Genomic DNA, 22,617 nt, shown 5'->3' with positions numbered 1-22,617 from the left:
GATGAATTTCATTTCATTGACAAACGTCCAAGGTAAAATACCAACAGCCGGTGATAACCAAATCAAAATTCCAAAAATTACATTTATGTTAGCTAAAATATAAAAAATGGAGATTTCTAATAGCACCATTTTATAAATAACTAGATAAGGCCCGCGTTATTATACGGATAAAAATTAAAATTATTTAGAATAATTAAGTAGTAATATACATGTTTTTAGAATTTCTCTTGTAACATTTTAATATTAAATATAAACCTCTTATGCTTTCTTTTGCTCTATTTTATAATATTTTCTCCAATTTCTACGTACAATTTCTATTAATATAACACTTTATGACTATTTGAACTATGCAATATATTTTTTTATTGGTTAAAATTTTATAAATGACATAATATTTATTGTTTATTAATCTTTGTGTTTTTACCTTAAAACTTTTATAGGACTGGAAGTACCATTTAAATATCTATACCATCATAATAAACCATATTTTAAGTTTAATTATACATTTCATCTTAATGCATATAACAAAATATTTTATATCAGACACAATTAATACATTATATCAAATCTGTATCTTAGTAAGAATCATAAATACAAATAAAAATTAACAAAATACAATTCAAAACAAAAACTGAATCAACATTATTTAAGATGTATTTGTTATGTTGTTATCTCGTAAGTACTAATTTTACCTCATGTCATAATCAATTTTAAATGAGTGAAGTTTTATAAAATAAAAACATATATAAAAACATAGAGACATTCTCATCAAATAACTTAAGAGTCATTTCTATAAATTATAATTAATTTCGAATTATCTTATGTTTTAACATATGGATTACGAAAATACATGTGTTGAAATTATAAAATCAAATGTAAAAAAATATTACTAATATTCTTAAGAAAATTTGTTAGACATACCCTTTTTGGTATACCCCTTTTCAAAAATACTTTTTTTTGAAAATTTTTATTTTACACTCTTTTACACAATTACAACATGTTAAATTAATTTTTGGAATTTGTTTTTAGGTTTGGATTCTCTCTTTTACATTTAGGATATAGTTTTGAGGGATTAAAATTTAGTCTTTGGAATTTAGGACCTAGAATTTAGTTGTTTTATACATAGAAAAAGACGTATTTTTGAAAATAGACAACATGATAGGGTATTTCTTAAAAGTGACATAGGAAAAGTGATATTTTTCAAAAATCACCCTATTTTTAAATGATTTTTTTTAAAGATAATACATATTAATATTTGAAAAAAAATTAAACTTAAATAAATTTCATCTTAGACATTCAGTTTAGTAATCACATTACTGTCTATTTTATCGTAAACCCATAATTCACTTCTTCATGGATTAGAGTTAAAATTTTAATAAAAAATAATATGAGCATCGTATGAGATAATATGTATATTGGTTAGTATTTTAAATTTAACAATAAAAATAATCAGTAAAAAAATCAGTTAACATCCACAAAATTTTTGGAAATCCAAAAATATCCTAGATATTATTCTTCTATATGTCATAATTTTGTAAGTAATACTTTGTCAATTCTCATTAATTAACCAAAATATCTTTCCTACAAACTCAAATTTTCTATTATTTTTAGGTTTTTCATTTTACTACATGCATTAAAATCTTTAAGATAAAACATGTAAAACTATAGTAATACACATCATGTATTGAATTTTTTTTCTTTTTAAGTTTATATTACAACAATAAATACAATTGATATCTGACTAAAATTATGTTAATAACTTATGTTATTCTTTTTAACTTTGTTATTCATTATTTATTGATTAATATACATGCTAAATAAATTAAGTTTTTGATTACACATGTCAAATTTTATCAAAAACACACATATAATATAATTAGCAAACAATGGAAATATATTGATTTTGTTAGTTTTTATTTTTGATTTAGAAAATAATTTTTTTTAAAATATAAACATGTAAAATTCTGTAGATATAATTAAGTTGTCCTACTACGTTTATAAAAAAAAATTGACATTTGTCAACATTTGAATGATACAATTGACACGTATCAACATTGAATGATACAATCGACACGTGTCAACATCTGAATGATACAATTGACATGTGTTACGAAATTTGACATCAAACCTTATATAATAAGATTTTATTGTTATGTGGATATCTATTATTAGCCTAATGTAAAGCATAAAGCTTAAACCTAATATTATATTATTATATAAATGTTTTATACAGGATGAATAAGAGAACTTTTCCCCTAAAACTCTTGTTTCTAACCGCCGCCACACTATTTTACTTTTATTTTCACCGCCGCTTTTCACAATTTTTTTTTCTTAAGCTTGTCACGATAGATTCGAAACACGCAGGTGAATATTAAGCTCGCCGCGATAGCAATATACATCCTCCCCCGCCGTTCGTTTCGTCGGTGAGTAAATAGTCTTAAAAATTCAGTCTTCATCCTCTAGGTTTATTTTCAGTTATGGCCTCTCTATTTTAATCGGTAGCTAGGGTTTCTCTAGTTCTTCATATAAGAATTAACAAATCTATCTCTTGTGTTTTTCGATCAGCAAAACAAAGCAATCATGGTTTCAGATTCCATCCCGACTGATCTCGTCCTCGAGATATTATTGAGATTGCCTGCAAAGTCAATCGCTAGGTTTCATTGCGTGTCGAAGCAATGGGCATCAATGCTTTCTCGTCCATATTTCACAGAGCTGTTCCTGACCAGATCCTCTGCTCAGCCGCGTCTCATATTCGCCATTGAAAAAGATGGTCTGTGGAGCATCTTCTCGTTGCCTCACCATCAAAGTTTATGTGAGAAGTCTGTATTGTCTTCTCTTGTAGTAACAGCCGAATTTCATATGAAGTTCCCTCAAGACGATAAGCGGATCTGTTCTCGTGATGACCGAACATTTTCTTGTGGCTATGCCGGTGGTTTGATATATTTCTATGGTATGTGGACCAGAGATAAAGATTATTACAGAGAAGTGCCTGTGATGTTTAACCTTAAAACCGGAAGGTATGCAGCCTTACCATATCTGTATAGGTACAGAAAGACGTATAGTTTTCTAGGATTTGATCCCATTGAGAAGAAATACAAGGTATTGTTCATGTCTTGCCCGTATTGTCGTGATCACAATAAAATTCTGACACTAGGAACTGGAGAAATGAGTTGGAGAAGGATAAAAAAATGTGCCGTAAGACATGAGAATGTGAGTGAAGGGATATGCATCAATGGGGTTGTGTATTACTTAGGTGACACGTCTGAGGAGTTACTTGAATTTGTGATAGTTTGCTTTGATGTTAGGTCTGAGAAATTCGACTTTATTTACCCAGAAGGCTATTGTGAATTGATTAACTATATGGGAAAGTTAGGTTTGGTTTATTATGATGACTACGCTGATGACGTTGTTGAGTTGCGTTTGTGGGTTCTAGAAGATGTCGAGAAACAGGAATGGTCAAAATATGACTACACTTTGAGGGATGATAAGTTCTTGGATCATTACGTGTCCATCGTTGCGGTGACTGCTACGGGTGAAATCGTTTTGTCGATGGCTGATTATAAATCTAAACAACCGTTTTGTGTTTTCTACTTCAATCCCGAAAGGAACATTCTTCAGCGTGTTGAAATCCAAGGTTTTGGAGATTACCATGATGCAGTCGACAATCCTAGTAGAGTACACGTCTTTGTAGACGACGTCTTTTTAAAGGATTGTAGTAGACTCTACGCCTATGCAGACAATATAGAAGATCTTAATGTTAATGATTCAAAGCTACTCAAGTCAAAACTCTATGAATCTATTTATCCGAAGATAGAAGAATACGAAGAATCAGAATCATCAGACGAAGAATACAATTCTGATGGAGATAGGGTTCCTAAAAACAGGTTCAGCAGTTTTGGTTACTCTTTTTCTGTTGGAGAATCACTTCCTTTAGATGGAGAGCCAGTTGATTCAGATGGGGCTGACAGTGACAGCGAGTCTGGATTGTTGCATGAAAGTCAGAGACCGGTTCAGCCATCCATCAAAGCTAAAGGTATACAAGAGTCGTCTAATGTTCGTGGCCGTGGAAATCGTGGACGTGGAAACAGTGGCCGTGGAAATCGTGGCCGGGGTAACCGTGGACGTGGCTAGTTGTCCTCCATGATGAACTAAGAAGAATACCCAACATCATCAATTAATAATATTCTCTACGAGTTAATGAATATAAAACTGTGGTTGTAGAGTTTGCTGTGTCTTGTGATGAGAAACAATTATGCAACATCGATTTGTTTGATGAAAAACGATTAATATGAACTTCTTTTTTTCTTTTGGTAAAAGATTGACCCGTTTCTTTACGTACAAAGAATCTATTGATCTCTGTTAAAATATTGATTTCTCCTCTTTTCATGGAAGACAGAATAAATATAATTTTTTGTTTAACTGAAACTGAAACTTGTTATTTACATCATGAAAAAATTGATTTCTGTATATAGAAATGAGAAAACAAACAGACACTACAACACATTGAGTTGTGTCTTGCGACTCACGCTCGAATAAAACAACACAAACAGAAACTAAAAACTTAATCTCAAACACCAAAAACTTAAACAAAGAAAAGGAGTCTTTTAAATAAGTCATCTTCTAACAACATTTAACTAAGATTAAGATTCCATAATGTTTGGGTGGACTCTTAAGTTTGGGTAGATTATTCGTTGTATATTTTTTGAGTATATGACTTACTAACCCACAAATCTTCGGTCCTTAGAGTTAATGTCGAAGTCAACCCATATTAACTCTTCTAGTACTAGGGATATTCATATTACCAAATACCAACACATGATTTTTACTTTCTTTCTTTATTTGTGGTTGAAAATCGATCTGTATGCTCTTTCATAGTACCCTAGCTAGAAACATGTTTAGTCGCCTTTATATATATGATGATAACAATCTTGGATCCTAGGTAAAGATAAACTGAGTTGTTAAAGATATGAAATATATTGGAATGATAAAAAAGTATATATTTGAAATAAACTCTGATCTTTTCATCATCATCACTCAGCGTTCGCGGGCGTATCAGAAACTCACAAAAATTAAGGTTGGTTTTGTCAAGAACGTTCATGTGTCATAAAAGAAAAAAAGTTGGGCTAGTCAATTAAGACTCATACCCACACCCACCCGATTACTATGATTTTTACCCACTCAAAAAAGTCAGGTCACGGTGGTATTTCTTGTCAGGTAGTTCTCAGTTTGGCGCTAGGCCAACTTAATTGATGCATGTTAAGTTGATGCAACTTAATTTCCAATTTGTTGCAATTGTCCGCAATATTCGAATGCCACCACGACTCTATGTAAATTCAAATATACTGTGTGGAACACAAATTTTGCTCATTTTATTCAAATATCTTCCGTGAAGTTTACATCAAACTAATTTCCCATTCAACGAAAAGTGTCTATGGCTCCGAATAGTATACTCTATACTGACCAAAGTTGATAGATCCCAAAGCGTAATTTTTGTATAAGGTATTTTGGTAACCCATTCGAAGTCCTTATCTCAAAGACCAAAACTTTACCAAAGAAATATTAGTGTTGATTAAATAAGTAAAGCTGTTTCAGCTTCAACCTTTTTGCTTTCTTTTAAAATCATGTAACTATATATCCTCACTCATATAAACTTAAGAAATACTTGAATCTGAAGGTTTTGTTGTAGGACTCGAACCTGAAGGCTTTGTTGTAGGACTTGAACCTGAAGGCTTTGTTGTAGAACTTGAATCTGAAAGCTTTGTTGTAGGACTCGAATCTGGTGTGGCCAAATGGGATGTTCGGTTGGGACTAGTGGAGCCTGATGATGATTGTGTGACTGAGGTTACGCTTGGTAGATTCTCCTGAGAAGCATGCATGTTCACTCTGATCCTATTGTGGATGTTCACATACTCATCGGTTTCGTCAAGGATCTCTTCCTGAAATCAGAGCAAACACATTTAGCCACATTTAAACATAAGGCAGATGCTTATGATTCGGATTCAGTTACCTGAAGAAGCTCTTCGATAACGTCCTCCATGGTGATAACTCCTACAACTTCTTCATTGGTAGGGAAATCAGGTATGGGGGTATTCTCAATATCCAAAATGCAGAACGAACAGCCTCTATGTCGCTTCTTAGCTGGAGCAGCCAATAAACTCGTTTTCCCCTGCTGCTCCTCACCGTTCTCGCTCTTGCCGGATTTTGCATCTCCAGTTTCAATTTTGAATACTGAATTCCAAACAAACATTAAGGTGACATGTGTTTTCATGTTTATCTATGGAAACTCGCTGAGTCATGCCAAGTCATACCTTCCTTCTCTGATACCTCAAACTGAGCTTTTGGTTTCCTACAACTGTCCTTGAAAAGTTCATCTTTTGTTTTCTTGTTTTTCCTGCGCTCAATACCATTTTCGCTTGTTTCGGAAGATTGCTCCTGCTCTTCAAGATCCTTATAGACAACTGCTATGTGACTGTGACCCTTCTGGAACTCGTTTAGGATATCGTATAGTGGCATTGTCTCAGAGACACTGCAGACAAAGAGAATTGCAAATAGAACTCAGTGTAATGCTATACAATCCTGGACGTAAACAATGTCAAGAAAAATCAAACATTAGAGAGCGTCATTTACCGCGGAATTTTCCTCATGGACATTTTTCTCAGAGGAACTTCTTTTCTAGCATCAACTGCCAAGAGATTTTTAACCTGTACCAGCATAACGAGACATTACATGCTGTAAAAGGAGAAGTTCACACTCTTCATATGTAACTACTCTTTATCATTGTAAAGAGAAACCAGTTATGATGTAAATGCATGATTTGATATTTACAAGATAGTCTTTCTGGAAACTCCTCTATCGTCAAATAGATTACGCATTGTCTTAAATAGTTAAGTTCAAGCTCGACAATAAAGTTTACTTGGAGTATTCAACAGACAGAAACATCAACTATGCAAAAATAATGAAGTGAAACTACGAAAGATACTTTACCAGAATGAGCCCAATTATATGTGTGGGGTTTCTGAAGTAAACTGGAACTCTGCTATGACCAACTGACATTATTGTATTCAAGGTTTCCCTGTATTGTAAATGACAGCAAATTATAAGTCCAAAATATGCAAGCGTATATCTAGAAGAGAAGATAAAAGGAAACAGAAGAAACGAAAACCCACAAATTAAGATTGGTATCAAGATCAAGGGAAAAAGCATTTGAAATGGGAGTCATTGCATCTTTTGCCGTCTTTTCAGTTAATTCAAGTGCACCTGTGATGATAGAAGTCTCATCGTTTGTTAGATCTCCACCTTTCCCAGCCTAATAAAACAAGAATTACGTACAAAAGTCAGTAAGTCAGGAAGGTTGGCTTTAGGATACACCACGGTTCATCCACATTCCTAAAACTATTGAGTCATTGACAATATACCTAAGTTAGCTGCATACCTCATTTCCATGGAAAGTCACAAACGTCTTCAACTCTGCTCTACGTAAAAGAACACCATGTCCCTTACCCAACATCCAATCAAGAACCTAAAGCAACAATCTTCATCAGAACTGAGAAACATTTGAATGAATAACCTGAAGTCCAGTGGCTATATCTAACCTTGCTGATTGGATATGAAATGGGGAAGAACAATATAAGCAGAACACGGACAAAAGGAGCCATTATCGCTCCAACCTTGAGTCCATATCGAGTGCAAACTGCTTGTGGCATGATCTACAGATACTCAACTATGATCACAAAATTGTACAAATGACAAATTTACTTATATCGAAACGAAACATAGATAAAAAAACAGATGTGGAAACCTCTCCAAACACGAGTATAAGAGTCACTGATAGAAGAATAGCAATCCATGGAGGCACAATTTTATCCAAAAATATCGGCAGAGCCTACAAATAAAAACATAAAACAGAGATCATCATCATCATCATCATCATCATATATACAAACAAGTCTCTCCATGGATGGAATCTATTATTTACCTCCATAGCCATAGAGTTTCCGATCAAAAGAGTACAGAGCAAAAGATGTTGATTCTTCACAACTGGAAATATCTTACCTAAACAAAAACCAATTCACAACTTTCTCAAATCACAATTAAGCGAAAACAGAGAGCTGATTCCCAAATTCGGAAAGAAGAAAACTCTCACCGGCGTTGATTCGATCTTGAGGACGACCAGATTTGATGAGAACTTCGAGGTCGACTAAACCAAGAGACATGAGACCAAGTGTTAAACCAGCCATCAACCCAGCGAAAGCTACAAGAGATATGATAATCACGACGTAGAACCAGAACGTGGTTCCACAGCACGGAAGATCCGACGTCATAGTTTTAAGCTACCGGAACCGGAGGAAGGCAGGAGTCTGAGAATTTTTTTTTTTGTTTGTTTGTTTGTTCCGGCGACAAAATTGAGAATTGTGATTGGGGAGAATTAGGCAAAAGATGCTGATTTTAGAGTGTGTGTGTGACTCTTTGGTGGTAGAGTAGTGCGCATCCGAATCAGACGCAATTATACGTTTTAGTATTTTAGAGCTGTTTGTCCAAAAAAAATATATATATATTTTAGAGCTTTCCTTTTGCACAAAAAAAAAAAAAAAAAAAAATTACGATAAAAAAAACAAGATTGACTCAAACAAGCCAATACGAAGGTACATTGTTAACAAATGTAGTCAAATGCGAAACTGTGCGAATACGTCGCGCCAAATTATCCGCTTTGCTATTCTGAGAACATGGGACGTAGGCTAATGAAAAGGAAGTAAACTCCTCTTCGTCTGCCTGGATGTCCTCCAAGTTAGGTGTAAAGGCTGGCCACTCAGAAGGCGAATACACCATCTTCACTAAGTCAGAGCAATCGGTAAGGAAAACGACAGATTGGTTATCCGTCCCAATCATACAACGCATAGCCCAGACAAGGGCTTCAATCTCAGCATGAAGAGGGGAGAGACTACGGCGAAGGTTGGCAGCTCCCATAGTAGGGGTGTCACCCCATGGCGACGTACAGAACCACCCTCTACCCGCATAGCGATCCGTTACTTTCCAAAAACTATCTACAAAACAAATATAACTCGACAAAGAACTAGGAATTCATAAGCCCCTACTTCCCCGGGTAACAACCTCAACATTAATATCCGATGTTTATGCCATATCCTCTGTTTGAGCCAGAGCCTACCCTTTGGCCTCATCCTCCGCTAACCGCAGGATCGCAAGAGGGTTGGAATCCAGATTACTGAAGAGTTTATCATTACGCGCTTTCCAGATGTACACAAAATCCAGGGAAAAAATTCCTGTGTTGGAATAGTTGTAAACCGCCAAAAGAGAAAATCCATGTTTGTGAAAACTGATTCCGATGGGAAAACACCCAAGGCTGTCGGGAACTGTGACAAAGCCTAAACCTGTCTAGCTGGTGGACATTCAAAGAGGGTATGATTAATAGTTTCCTCCTGAAAACCACAAAGGCCACACGTAGCATCACAGCTCATACCACGTTTCCGTAGATTAGATGTAACTGCCACACAACTCGAAAGAACTTGCCACATAAAGTGACGGAGTTTCGGTGGACACCGAATTTTCAACACAAAGGCCTGAAGAGGTACTATGTCCGGCCCAAGTACTTTCGGCTCAGCGGGAACCAGCAGATGTGAGCGAAGAGAGTGGTACCCTGATTTTACCGAATATTTAGCAGACTTAGTAAAATGCCATCCCAGCAAATCCAGTTTATCCGGTTGTCGCAATGGTAAGGCAAAAATTATAGCAACATCTTCCGGTACAAAAGTAGTTGTAAGCTGAGCCATATCCCAGGAATTAGAACTCCTGTCAATAAGATTTGTAACTCGGAGCAGAGGATCAGAAGGCGATCTTGTGCTCATTGCTGGTCTCGGGGATTGAGCAGGGATCCATGGGTCAGTCCATACAGAAATGGAAGCACCAGATCCTACTCGTTTAATGAGTCCTTTGTTAACCAGAGAGCGAGCAGAAACTTCGCCACCCATAAGACGACGAGTAAGATTTAATTGGATCCAAAGGATCAGAGAGCCGATAGTATCGTCCTTTAAAAAATCGTGCAAAAAATGACTCTGGTACTGTGATCAAACACCGGAGCTGCTTTGCTAGCAGAGCGGTGTTATAATCATCCAAGCACCGGAAACCTAAACCCCCTGCATCTTTACCATTACATGGTTTATCCCACGCCACCCAGTGTAGTCCTCGTGATTGTCCAGATGAACTCCACCAAAAATTAGAAATTGCACTAGTCAACTTCCTCGTAACCGTCTTAGGTAGTCTGAAACACGACATCACAAAAGTAGGGACAGCCGTAGCAACATACTTGATCATCACCTCCTTACCCCCTTTTGATAAAAGCCTAGCCGGCCACCCACTTGCCCGTGCTTGCAATTTGTCCTGAACAAACGAAAATATTTTCGTCTTAGCCCCACCCAGGCTTTCCGGGATACCTAAGTAAGATCCCATACCACCCAAATTTGTGATCCCCAGAACTCCTTTTAATTCTTCCCTGAGGTTAGAATCCACCGTGTGTCCAAACTGGAACGAGAATTTTTGAAAATTGATTTGTTGGCCATAAACCCATTCATATTTCTTAAGGATATCCAACACCACTTCACATTGCTCCTTCGTGGCCCGGCAGAAAAAGAGACTGTCATCCACAAATAAGAGATGGGAAATGGCGGGACTAGCAGTCAAAACCTTGATTCCAGTAAGAAGTTTCAGCCGTTCTGCTTTCCGAAAATGTGCAATAAGTACCTCTGTGCAAAGAATAAAAAGATAAGGCGATAAAGGGTCCCCCTGACGTTAGCCCCGACAAGGAATATTTGACCCATATGCCTGCCCATTAAGTAAGACCTTGTATTGAACCGATTTAACACAACACATAATCCAGGATATCCACCTCTCACAAAACCCGAACTGCCTGAGCAAGTGCTCGACAAAAGACCACTCTACCCGGTCATAGGCCTTACTCATATCAGTTTTTATAGCCATGAACTTCCCCTTACAAGAGGGGTTGGTTCGTAAACTGTGGAACACTTCCTGAGCGATCAAAATATTGTCTGAAATTAAACGACCCTCAACAAATGCAAATTGAGTTTCCCATACGAGAGATGGTAAAATAGTGCGGAGTCGCTCGCACAAGACCGTAGATATAATTTTATAACCAACGTTGCATAGGCTAATGGGGCGTAACTCCGTCATCCTTGTTGGCTTATCCACCTTTGGAATAAGACAGATATTTGTCACATTGAGCCTTTTATCAAAATCTCCATTCCGCAAGAAGGAATTGACCAAAAGCACTAGATCTGCTTTAACCGTAGCCCATGCTTTCTGGTAAAAAAAGGCAGTCATCCCATCCGGTCCAGAGGCCTTATCCGGATGCATAATGAATAACGCTTGTTTAATCTCCTGTTCTATAACCTCTCGAGTTAAAAATTCATTTTCTCTAGTGAAATAGCTGGTTGAACCTCATCTAACATTTCCGCAAAATTCGAAGGATCCGAGGATGTAAATAGATTCTGAAAATAAGAGACCGTAATCTGTTGGATATCACTCTCCTCCATCATCCAATTACCATACTGGTCATGGAGACCAACAATGCGTTCCGAACACGTCGTTGCTTTGTCTAAGCATGGAAATAACTGGTGTTATGGTCACCAAGCCTCATCCACCGACTTCTGATTTTTTGATACCAATGCACCTCCTCATCCCTATACGCCTCTCGTAACCTCCAAGTCAGCTCTGCAAGCTCATCAACTGAAGTAGCATCATTCTCCTGAGCCACCGCTAATTTAGACTTTATGTCCTCAATTGTCTCCCGTCCATAAGGTAATTGCTCTTTCCTCCATCGAGAAATAGCACGGCGACATTTGGTAATTTTATCCACCAAGGTGGAAGAGGGTACGTCCCCCGACGTAGCCTCCCATCCCTCATTAACCGCATCAAAGAAACCCTCCTTATCCAACCACCGTCTATCAAAACAAAAACCCCCGACCCCCTCTAATCTTATCCTCAATAACAGCTAGCAGGGGCTTATGATCCGATGCAATCATTGGTAAGTACTCCGTAAAGGAATCTTTAAACAAATCATGCCACTCTTCATTTGCCAAAGCCCGATCTAATCGACACCTTATCGGTTTCTTATCTCGCCACCCTCTCCAGGAAAGACTGTCCCCAAGAGCAGGAAACTCAAGTAAGCCACAATGTCGAATCATTGAGTTGAAAGATACAAAAGAAGAGGCATGGCGCAGTTTGCCACCCTGTTTCTCATGATTCCCTTTTAACTCATTGAAATCCCCAATTAAAAACCATGGAGCATCTCGATTCAAACCAATCCTTGTTAATCGTTTCCAAACCAGATCTCGGTTCTTTGGAACCGGATCACCATAAATAAAACATAGATAATTAATTTTCTTTTATATACCACTTCTCCATCGATAATTCTATTAGATTTAAATAAAATATAAATATTATTATTATTATTATTATAAAAAAGTGCAAGACGACCACTACAACCAATAGGTTCAACCGTTTTTAAATGTGAATAACCAAAATGACCAACAAAAGGTTCCAAAACAGAAAATCAGGTCTATGTTTCCCCCACAAATCCTTGAGATAACCAATAGTCGCTTTATTACCAAGCCCTTGACAATTTCAACTTAAGATCTTCATTTTTTATTCTGTGGTGTAAGTGGCTTTGACCCACCAGCTGCTCCCTTCTCCATTTCCTGGTTCTTCTAGTTAGGTCCCTCACCAATCTCATTTGACCCACCAAACCTTGCGACGTCTTCCCAGACTCATTCATACCCAAAAGGCTGCTTTGAGACATGACCAAGTTTATCAAGCCAAGCCAAAGAAAAAAAGAGAGATCGCAAAAGAGAGCAAATGATTGAATAGCAAACAAGTTGTGATGAGGAATAATCGTTCGGATGCTACCCCTTTTATACAAACCCACTTCCCAAAAACATCGAACCAAAAAAAACTCGTGAAAGCAGCCATGGAGATTCCCCCGATTCGTCCAGATCGAAAAACAAATCACATTGACTACCAAATCTCCCAGAAGAAGAAACCAACTTCGTGTCCTCAATAAATTAGAATCAATCGAAGCTGATCTAATTTGGACAAATAATAAAACTCCTACCGTAGATAAACCCTCGTAACCATATGTGTAATCCGATCGAAGCCAAATAAATTCCAGAAAAATAGAGATCCGGAGATCTGAAAATCGAGCCACCATTATGTCGGGCGAAATCCCCCATTTATGATACCATGATCCCAGAGAAAACCAATCTCCAAAATCAAAAATAGATCCCCATGACAAACGCAGAAAACCTCCACAATAATCACCGAATCTTGTTCTTTCCTTCGCATCACAGCGTGAACCAAGGGAAGATCCCAAAAAATCTAAAACCTTAATAAACCAATACCAACCAGAATCAGAATCAAACGATCTCATTCAGATCTCTAGATTCACCGTCGCCCAAGCCATCGTCTTTTTGTTGAGAGAGTTTTTTAATAGAAATTTGTACGAATCGTTAGAAGAAAAATGTTGTAAAAAAAAAAAAAAAAAAAAAAAAAAAAAAAAAAAAAAAAAAAAAAAAAAACTTTCTTTGTTGGGTATTTATTTAACATTGTTTTTAACATCTTAACCGGATTAATCTCCGGTCGAATTTTACCAAATATGGTGGACCACCTTAATAATATATACAGTACAAATATGGGAAATTAATATCAACAGATCCATTTTTAATTCCTCAACTATTATTTTAATAAATGAACTCTTAAATTAAAACCTGTTAGCAAATTTAATCCTCTGTTTGCAAATTCCACCAAACGTTTATACTCTTAAAAAAAAGTTTGTTTTTAGTCCTAAAAGAAAATATGTTCATTGTGAACCATATTTACAAGACGGAAAAAAAAAGAAACTTCGACATCTACATACATGCTCTCGCAATCCCTCACTTAATTATGGCGACTCGATGAGTAATTTGCCCCTCACCCTCGATTAACCTTGTCGCATACCAAGCCTACTTCAGTTTTTCGTTCACTCAATTAACCTTGTTAAAAAACTAAAGCATCGTCATTTTTTTCTATAATCGAAATAATCTTCGATTGCATACATAATATAATACATGGAACTGTTAACAGTATAAATGTTTTCATAGATGGAGGGTTAAATTTAGTTGGGAGAATTTTTCAAAAATACCCCATTTTCAAACTTTACTTAAAACCCATTTTCAAACTTTACCAAAAAAGTTATTAAAAATTTGTAATTTTTAAAAACTTTGTGTGTAAGCTTATAAATAGATACACTAATTACCTTTATATGTGTGTAATTTGTTTTATATGTTTTATAAATACAATATAAATACCTTTTAAAAATCTTTTAAAAACTGTTTAAAAACCTTTTAAACCTTTTCAAAACGTTGTAAAAACTTTTTAAAATGTTTGAAAACTTCGTAAATATTTGAATTGAGTCTAGAGGTAGTAGCTAGTTATTAACTAGAAGTGCCTTGTGAACCATATAAAAAATATATTTTTGACAATGGATAGATGAAAGAAGTATTTTTGAAAAGGGATACACCAAAAAAGTTATTTCTCAAAAATTCTCAATTTAGTAATGACTTTTAGTTCAGAATTTTATTTATTAAAAAAAATAGTTAAGGGTATAAAAATAGATCCGGTCAATGTTGAAGCTTTAAAAATAGATATATATATATATATCTTTATATACTTATTTAATCAATATTATTAAAGATTAACTCTACTATCATGTGGCATATTAGGCATGACCACGGTTACAGTTACGGTTTATCAACCACCGGTTACGGTTAAAAAAATTTTTTAACCTTAACCATCACCGTTTAATAAACGGTTAAACGGTTACGGTTAAATACGGTTCCGGTTGAAGCGGTTACGGTTATATACGGTTACGGTTCTTTGATAATATGATACGGTTAATATTATTTGATGATATAATATAATTGATATTATTTATTTATAATTAATATATTTTTTTAGTGTACTCATATTTCTATATATCATATAATTCATATTAAATAAAGAATTATTAGTATATTTTATTACATTTTTAAAACAGTTACGGTTAACAAATTGCGGTTTAACTATGCGGTTAACCAATGGTTTTGATACGGTTACAGTTAATTAACGGTTATGGTTAATATAATTTAACCACATATTTACGGTTAACGATTACGGTTTTTAACCATTTTATACGGTTACGGTTTGATTAAATAACCATGTGTACCTAGTTCAGCTAACTTAATCCTCCAAGAGATGATTTCTTCAATTTATCCCACTAATCCAAACCTAAACCTTCTTTCATTATCCCAATTTTTGACAAAAAAAAACAATTTTGGTTCATGCTCCTGTTTTGCAAAGGATATCTTCCTTCTTCATAGAGGCGTGGAAGATATTTGGAGACTGACACTCGAGGACGTCATTCCTACACATTTTGAAAATTAAATCATGAGTCAACAAAGATGATAGGATCAGCTACAAACAAATTTAAATAAAACCCATCGGAAACAAAACATGTGTGAATAAGATCGACAAAACAAATCAGCTAACATACATACCACCATCGCAGATAAAATTTATAAGATACTACAATTAATCCAGAAAAATCTCAGTTAAAGAATTAAAATGGGATAAATCTGTGGCTACAACAATAAAAATTCATATCAAACAAAATCTTGTCCTAAGTGTTCCCCAAAAAGAAACCAATGTAGTTGACAAATTGATAAATATACTCTCACGAAATTGACAATCGGTATTGGACAATTTTTAGCCTAGGAATTAAAAATAAACTCACCAAAAGTCTAAATTTGACAGTAATGGAAGAAAGAAGTTGTGTGTGGATGGAAGAAGAATAGCACCGCCCGGAGATGCCACTGGAGAGCCGAATACGCCACCGGAAATTAGAGTCACCAACGGAGAATACGAAGTATTTCGCAAAACCAGACCCACAGAGACTCACCCAATGTCGATATGTTAATCTCCTACGCCAGACTCAAAACAAGACCCACAACGAACCAATTTTGTGATCGGAAAAAAGCTTAAAAATACCCCATTTATTTTTTATTTGGAAGTTTAATACCTCATGTTAATTTATTGGAACAAAAATATTTTATTTAATTATTGTTGGATAAAAAATACTTGATCTTTGTATTATTGGTAGATTCATACCTCTGACTTAACATCCGTTAACGGGTGTGACGAAATCATTTGATGGTGTTTAAAGTTTTAATTAAAGTTTTAGTAGATATATATTATATAGACAGTTATGGTACGAGTTATGTTTGCGTGGTCTGGTGGTAATGGTTGGGAATATCCTCACACCATGTGCGGGTTCGATACACATCAAAAACAGACTTTTTTTTCGGTTTAACCTCTCTCTCGTGTCTCGCCGGTGATGAGCAACAACATCTTCGTTGTAGTACTTCGGCGCAGCGAGGACTGAGTTGTGGCCGAGATCTGTGGCGGCGAGTTTAGCGATGTCGTCGACGAGGATCAGATCGAAGTACAGGTATACGACGCGACGGATCGGAGGAGGGAGGAGATCGGTATTCGATGCGGCGGACACAGGGAGGGAGAAGACCGGCGAGGTAGCTTCTAGCGTAGTTTAAAAGACAGTCTAGTGCACAGCGGACTGAGGTGGACAAAAAGATTCGATGAACGAAGATGTTGTTGCTCATACATTTTCTTCTGATTCATCATCACCGGCGGGACACGAAGATTAAACCCAAAAAAAAAAATTCTACTTTTAATGTGGATCGAACCCGCATATGGTATGAGGTTAAACCCAATCATTACCATCAGACCACGCTAACATAACTAGTACTATAACTAAATGTACAATATATATCAGATAAGACTTTAATCAAAACTTTTAACACCGTCAAAATGATTCCGTCACACCCGCTAACGGATGTTAAGTCAGAGATATGAATCTACCAATATACAAAGATCAAATATTTTTTATCCAACAATAATTAAATGAAATATTTTTGTTATAATAAATTAACATGAGGTATTAAACTTCCAAATAAAAAATAAATGGGGTATTTTTAAGCTTTTATTGTGTCCTACGCTCAGAGAAGAAACCAATGTCTAGTGTTTTATTTTTAAAAACCCTTAATGACTTGTGATGTCCAGTGTTTTATTTCGGGGTTTTAATAAAAATAACCAATTAACTGAAATTTAATAAAAAATTAAATTAACATTAAAATGGTATTTTTAAAGTTTTGGTATTTTGGACTTTTAACACATAATTTGTGTCAATCTAGTTATGAGGATCGACTGGGGTTCAAATCATTTATTTTTGGCCAAATTAGTGTCAAACTGGGTAAATCTATTATAATAATACAATAACTAAAAATTTGTCCTAAAAACCGTTTTCTTCAAGAATTATGTGAAATTCGTCCTCATGTTCACCCATAATAGCGACCAGACGTTAGATGATGTGTACTAAGCTACAAAAACAAAATTAAGGAAGAAAAAGAGTGATTATAAGATCGTCATCGCCCAAGGTTCTTCCAAAATGCTTCCAAAATGCTTACTCCGACGAAAGGAGCATCCAATGAGATGATAAAAAAGTAAGTTCTCAAATCTCGTTTGATCCTAAAAAAACTTGGATTATGCTTGCTTTTTCTATCTATAAAAAAAAGCTACGATAATAGCTAGGTAAAAGTTGTTCACTTTGAGATTAAATTCACAAAAAGTTAGTCTAAACTAATTTATGTTACAAAAAGAGGTACATCGGAAAGTCAATGATGTTGCCGGAAAAGGAGATCGGAACTTGCTGATAACCGATGACAGAGGCTCAAACACTAATGCTAGTGGGTGCAAGAACGACGGCTTTGCGTCGGGAACACCAGATAAAAACCTTGACGGAAGCAACCAAATTCCATTGCGGCTTCTTCTCCGATGACCCTCCTGACCCGCTACCGATCTTCCGGCATGCTCGAGCCAACGATCAAAGGCTCCGCGAAGACAGGTCCCAACCTAGCAACCTGCTCACTCAGAACTAACACCCCTCTTCTTCCTACAGCGACCACCGCGACCTTAGGCAAGACTCTTCAGATCCGGTCACATGGAAGCAAATCTGTGGCAGCTAACAGAGGATGGTGGCTCATTTCACCCTCCACAAACCAATACCCACGAAAGCCCAAGAGAGATAACATCCTTGGCTAACCACCGTAACAAAGCAACACACCATCCTGTCTCCCACCGACTTCCGCCGCAAATCGCAGCTTCGATTGGGTGAGTGAGCCATGAAAGAAGCTCCACCGCGAGCAAACACGGCTTGACCACAAGCTTCTAGACCCACCAAAAATGAAGCCACAGCCGCATCAGGAAGGAGACACAACCACACCACTGTCTCCGGAGAAGAAGACTTACCCACCACTGTCTTCTCCTTGCACTTTCAAGACCTCCATTAAGCGCCGCCCAACCTTACCTTTCAACGAACCAAACCCTACAACAAAGCCACGCCTCGGCACAAACAAACAAACCCACCGGAGAGACCACCGGAACACGAAGTCGCTAACCCAGATCTGCCAGATCCATCCACAGATTCATCATCGTCCTCAAGCAACTTCATCGTAGAAGCTCTAGCGACCACACCGCGACGAGACTTCGCTTCACGCGCCGATACCTTCACCGGAAACCACCCCCTAGAAAACCAAAGACCAGACCGAAGACGAAGGACAACTAAGAGGTGGGAGGGCTTGAATGTCCTCGTTCGTGTGAAGTTTGAGATTTATCTCTGACTCCGGTCTTGTCAGAAGGGTTTACCATATGAGTCGGTGTACTAAAATTTGGATTTTGTTTTCTGGAGGGACACCTCTCAACAGGGTGATCCTGATCAACTTTTTCAATTACCATGGATTTTATGGGCAATCTGGAAGGCCATAAAAAAAATCAAGGTTAAGAGATAGAGGCAAATGATATAATTACTCAGACTTTGGGCGATAATTTAGCCTGGCAATAGGCGCTCTCTTTTACGGCAGTCATGTCAGCTCTATCTTCGTATTCAGATGTCCAGGTTTCTTCACCTCGTTGTCAGATTGATGGTTCTTGGAAAGCAACCAATGTGCATTCATGATTGGGCTGGTGGTGTTGCGTCGGTGAGGAGCGGACCTTGTTGTTGGGGACCAAGTGTCTAAAACAGAGCTCTTCTCCCTGCATTCGGAGTTAAAAACGTTGTTGTGGGCCATTGAGCGGATACGTTTTGAAGGGATCGCTTGTCAACGTTTTGAGACTGATTGTGCTGAGTTACTCACTATGGTGCATTCTTCTGAATATTGGTCGTCCTTCTCCAAGTTGCTCGACGAGCTTAACTCGCTGGAGTCTTCCCGCTCTTCTCCATCTCTTGGATCCCATGTGCGTCAAATACGAAGGCGGATTGTCTTGCCCGTGCTTCGTGTTCTCTTATCTCTAAAGTTTCTTTTGTAAATCCTTTCCCTCCAGTTTGGGCAGCTAACCGATAAATTTTCTTTTAATTGTTTGATTGAAAAAAAAACAGTAAATAGATACACTTTTAGGTAAAGAAAATAGATGTAGATGAGTTCAAAGTTATTAACATAAAATCAAAGTTATTTAGTTATTTTCGTAAGTAAAAACAATATATAAAAGTAAAGAGATAAACTTTTAATTACAAAAACGCATATGTTAATCTTACATACTCCTATCTTATATATTACAATAGCAGTCTTTTTGAATAAATTATTTGATTGGTGAAAAAAATATGAGACAATCTACTTTTTTAATGTTTTTTTTCAACAATATTTTTCTTTGTGTAAAGGTGAGTAATTACATTTTTTTAGAAACAGTAATTAATTGTATAATTTTCACAATCATTATTTTTTCTTATATAAAAAAGTAATATTTTTCTTGTAAAATTAGCAACTTAAAATTAAAATAATTAAACAATATTATAAGTTCGAATTTTATGATATATATATATATATATAATTTCCTTATAATGATTTTTTCTAAATTTTAAAACTGTTTAAATATTTTAAATAAAATTAGGTTTTCTTTTGTCTATTTTACTTTTATATAAAACCTTTTTATGGTAGGTTTTGAATTTTTACATTTTTATTTTTTATAATTTTAATAAATTTAAAATTGACATGTGTCAACATCTGAATGATACAATTGACACATGTCGCGATCTTATTAATTAGTAATTTTGACATCAAACTTTATATAATAAGATAATGGTGGGAATATGATATTTTCTTTATTAATAGTTTTTAAAGCATATAATATTAGTTCTAATTTATACTAAACCGGTTTATAAATTATTAGGACGTCGACTCATTATTTTTTACATTCTTAATTCTCGAAACATCCAAATAAAGTAGGATGAGAACGAAATTAGAATTCGAGGCATAAAAGGTAAGTTCTAATCTGAGAATCGAGAAGGAAGACTTTTATGTGTTGTTGAGCCAATGCATTTGCGGTTTCACACTTGTCATGCTGGTTTCACACCACGCCAAGTTTGTGGGGGAGTATTAAAGGAAACCACAAAGCCCAATAGTATGATCCATTACTAGTCTTAAAGCCCATGTAACTAGGGTTTCCAAGTGAGATAGATTCTATATATATGTGTGTAATGACTCTAAGAAATGTAACTTTGAGAGTAGGCTCAAAACAACTCTCCTTCTTCCCTTTAATAAAATATCAAATAAAAAATTCATTTTGTTCTTGAAGACAACCTAAACCTTCTCCCTCTCTTTGTTTACATTTGAATAAAGCTCGAATGAGCTATTGTATTTTCAGTTTTAGATTTCTCTTTCAATAATCTCTTTAAGAGCATTATCTATCTTGTTTGAGATTGTCTACACAAACCCCAAAGATTCACAAAGAAAATAGAATTCTCAAGTAACAATTAAACCATTAAATCATTTGATCCCCTACTGATAACCCTAAACCCCAATTAGGATACTCACACAAACTAAATTTAACAACACAAAGAGATGAAGAAAACATAATTTAATTGAGGAAATAAAATGCAAAGAGTTTATAATTCTTCTCCAAATTTTCAAGAAGGATGAGTGAATCTATAATCTTCAGAATGTGTGTCACAAAAAGTCTCAAGTGCAATAAAGAAAACTCAGAAAATATAATATAACATGTCTTGCTAATTAAGTTTTTGGGATATTTATATCTATTAAAATTAAAGAAAAATGAAAATGAGAATAGAAAAATTTAGAAAAATGAAATAAGTGTCTGGATTGCAGGCGGAATGACAACATATTTCACTAGACTTCTCGAGACATTAGCAGACTTTTCCATAAACTTCACCAGACTTCTCTAGACTTCACCAGACTTTTTTATATTTCAGCATACTTGTCTATATCTTTCACCAGATTTCAGCAGACTTGTCAACAAACTTCACTAGACTTCTCCAGACTTCATGATTCAGTTCAACTTTGAGATGTCCAAAAGTCACATCCTACTTCTTTACTCCAAATAAGCTTGAATCCAAGAAAAAATGAAAAATACACAAAGGACGGAAAAGACACAAAAGACGGACAAAAATGTGACAAATGACTCAAAAACGAATACTAAATGAATGACAAAAGACTCCAAAAACACTACATATCATTAGCCAAGATTACTAGCGTTCTATTAACATAAGTAGGACGGTCTAATCTTAATTAGTACCCAGATTTCAATATCAATTTTTGGTTTCTTCATAAATTCTCAATCACCAAAAAATAAAAATTGAGAAATATTACCAAATTTTTAAAAATTTTAATTTAGCATTTATCCCCTAAAATTTGTTATAAAATAGTAGTTCATATTTTCCATTAGAAAATAAATTTCCGCATATATATATTTGTGATTACGTAATTTATTATTAATACTTTATATAATAACAATAACAAATATAAATATTTTTTGATAAAATAGAAAGGACTTCAATTTTTAAAAGTATTTTAACAACAGAAATTTTAATAGAATTAGATTCATAATTTGCCACATGACATGCTCTGGTGACAATGTTAAGATTTTATATAATTGCATTAACAAATTTATATTTTTTTCCTGATACAATATCTTTTTATGAATATATAAACAACAAATCTAATAGAATGAAGTTAAATGTTTAATAAATTAAAACTACTTAATAATTTAATATTATAAGGAACTTTTATTTATTTCTGAATATATCAACAAAACAAAAAAGGTATAACTTTTTTTTATGTTGTAAATTAAACACCTAAATAGTCTAAAGACCGTTAGGATTAATTAGGGTCACGTTCGTTTGGTGAACCAGATGCAATATCTGGATGCAAATGCTTATTGTTGTTCGTTTAGTAACAATTAGGAACTCATCTGGATACAATATCTGAATACATTTTAAAAACTCATCCAAAAAAAATTGAATTTCTGGATGAGATTTTTTAGAGAGTTTGGATGAGGTAAACTCATCCATAAATTGTAAAAGTCAAAAATACCCCTATTTTAATTAAATAACTGCAAAATATTTTTTCTCAATTCTAATTTACATACAACTCTAAAATTCCAATTCTTCACCCACCAACTTGCAAAATCTCATTTTTATCTAAAACCGCAAAATCT

At 35.2% G+C, this 22,617-nt stretch overlaps 2 protein-coding genes and 1 pseudogene across 3 annotated transcripts; 1 reads left to right on the top strand and 2 right to left on the bottom strand.

Moving 5' to 3' along the window:
* Positions 1 to 2,237: 2,237 nt before the first annotated feature.
* LOC104777668 (F-box protein At1g47340 pseudogene) lies at positions 2,238 to 4,316 on the top strand (annotated as a pseudogene). The gene is made up of 2 exons (XR_015594401.1): positions 2,238 to 2,423; positions 2,566 to 4,316. The product of XR_015594401.1 is annotated as an F-box protein At1g47340 pseudogene (transcript).
* A 1,228-nt stretch (positions 4,317 to 5,544) lies between these two features.
* Positions 5,545 to 8,522, bottom strand: LOC104777667 (DUF21 domain-containing protein At1g47330). The gene is made up of 11 exons (XM_087506760.1): positions 8,144 to 8,522; positions 7,976 to 8,052; positions 7,799 to 7,882; positions 7,593 to 7,706; positions 7,433 to 7,519; positions 7,167 to 7,306; positions 6,985 to 7,072; positions 6,628 to 6,701; positions 6,309 to 6,526; positions 6,008 to 6,228; positions 5,545 to 5,936 (listed from the first exon to the last, which is right to left on the bottom strand). Exons 1-11 carry the CDS (start codon positions 8,319 to 8,321, stop codon positions 5,652 to 5,654), a joined length of 1,566 nt encoding a protein of 521 aa, XP_087362886.1. The 5' UTR covers positions 8,322 to 8,522; the 3' UTR covers positions 5,545 to 5,651.
* A 100-nt stretch (positions 8,523 to 8,622) lies between these two features.
* Positions 8,623 to 12,212, bottom strand: LOC104779176 (uncharacterized). Its single transcript, XM_087507384.1, has 6 exons — positions 12,061 to 12,212; positions 11,699 to 11,969; positions 10,834 to 11,406; positions 9,972 to 10,752; positions 9,476 to 9,925; positions 8,623 to 9,041 (listed from the first exon to the last, which is right to left on the bottom strand). The coding sequence occupies exons 1-6, from the start codon at positions 12,210 to 12,212 to the stop codon at positions 8,623 to 8,625; spliced, it is 2,646 nt and encodes an 881-aa protein (XP_087363510.1).
* Positions 12,213 to 22,617: the final 10,405 nt, after the last annotated feature.

Source organism: Camelina sativa, chromosome 3 (assembly GCF_030686135.1).
Source record: "Camelina sativa cultivar CO46 ecotype springtype chromosome 3, ASM3068613v1".
Classification (NCBI taxonomy): Eukaryota; Viridiplantae; Streptophyta; class Magnoliopsida; order Brassicales; family Brassicaceae; genus Camelina; species Camelina sativa.
The sequence above is the reverse complement of the archived record's forward strand: the minus strand, read 5'-3'. Positions and strand labels throughout refer to the sequence as shown.

Excerpts from the sequence above, each read along its gene's own strand:
- LOC104779176 (XM_087507384.1), bottom strand. The coding sequence starts at position 12,212 with ATGATTCGACATTGTGGCTTACTTGAGTTTCCTGCTCTTGGGGACAGT. Across the intron at positions 11,970-12,060 it reads TTTAAAGATTCCTTTACGGA|ACGGTGGTTGGATAAGGAGG; the intron begins GTACTTACCAAT and ends TTGTTTTGATAG. Across the intron at positions 10,753-10,833 it reads AGGTCTTACTTAATGGGCAG|GTACTTATTGCACATTTTCG; the intron begins GCATATGGGTCA and ends CTTTGCACAGAG.
- LOC104777667 (XM_087506760.1), bottom strand. The coding sequence starts at position 8,321 with ATGACGTCGGATCTTCCGTGCTGTGGAACCACGTTCTGGTTCTACGTC. Across the intron at positions 7,307-7,432 it reads TGACTTTCCATGGAAATGAG|GCTGGGAAAGGTGGAGATCT; the intron begins GTATGCAGCTAA and ends TTGTTTTATTAG. Across the intron at positions 6,229-6,308 it reads TGAGGTATCAGAGAAGGAAG|TATTCAAAATTGAAACTGGA; the intron begins GTATGACTTGGC and ends TTTGGAATTCAG.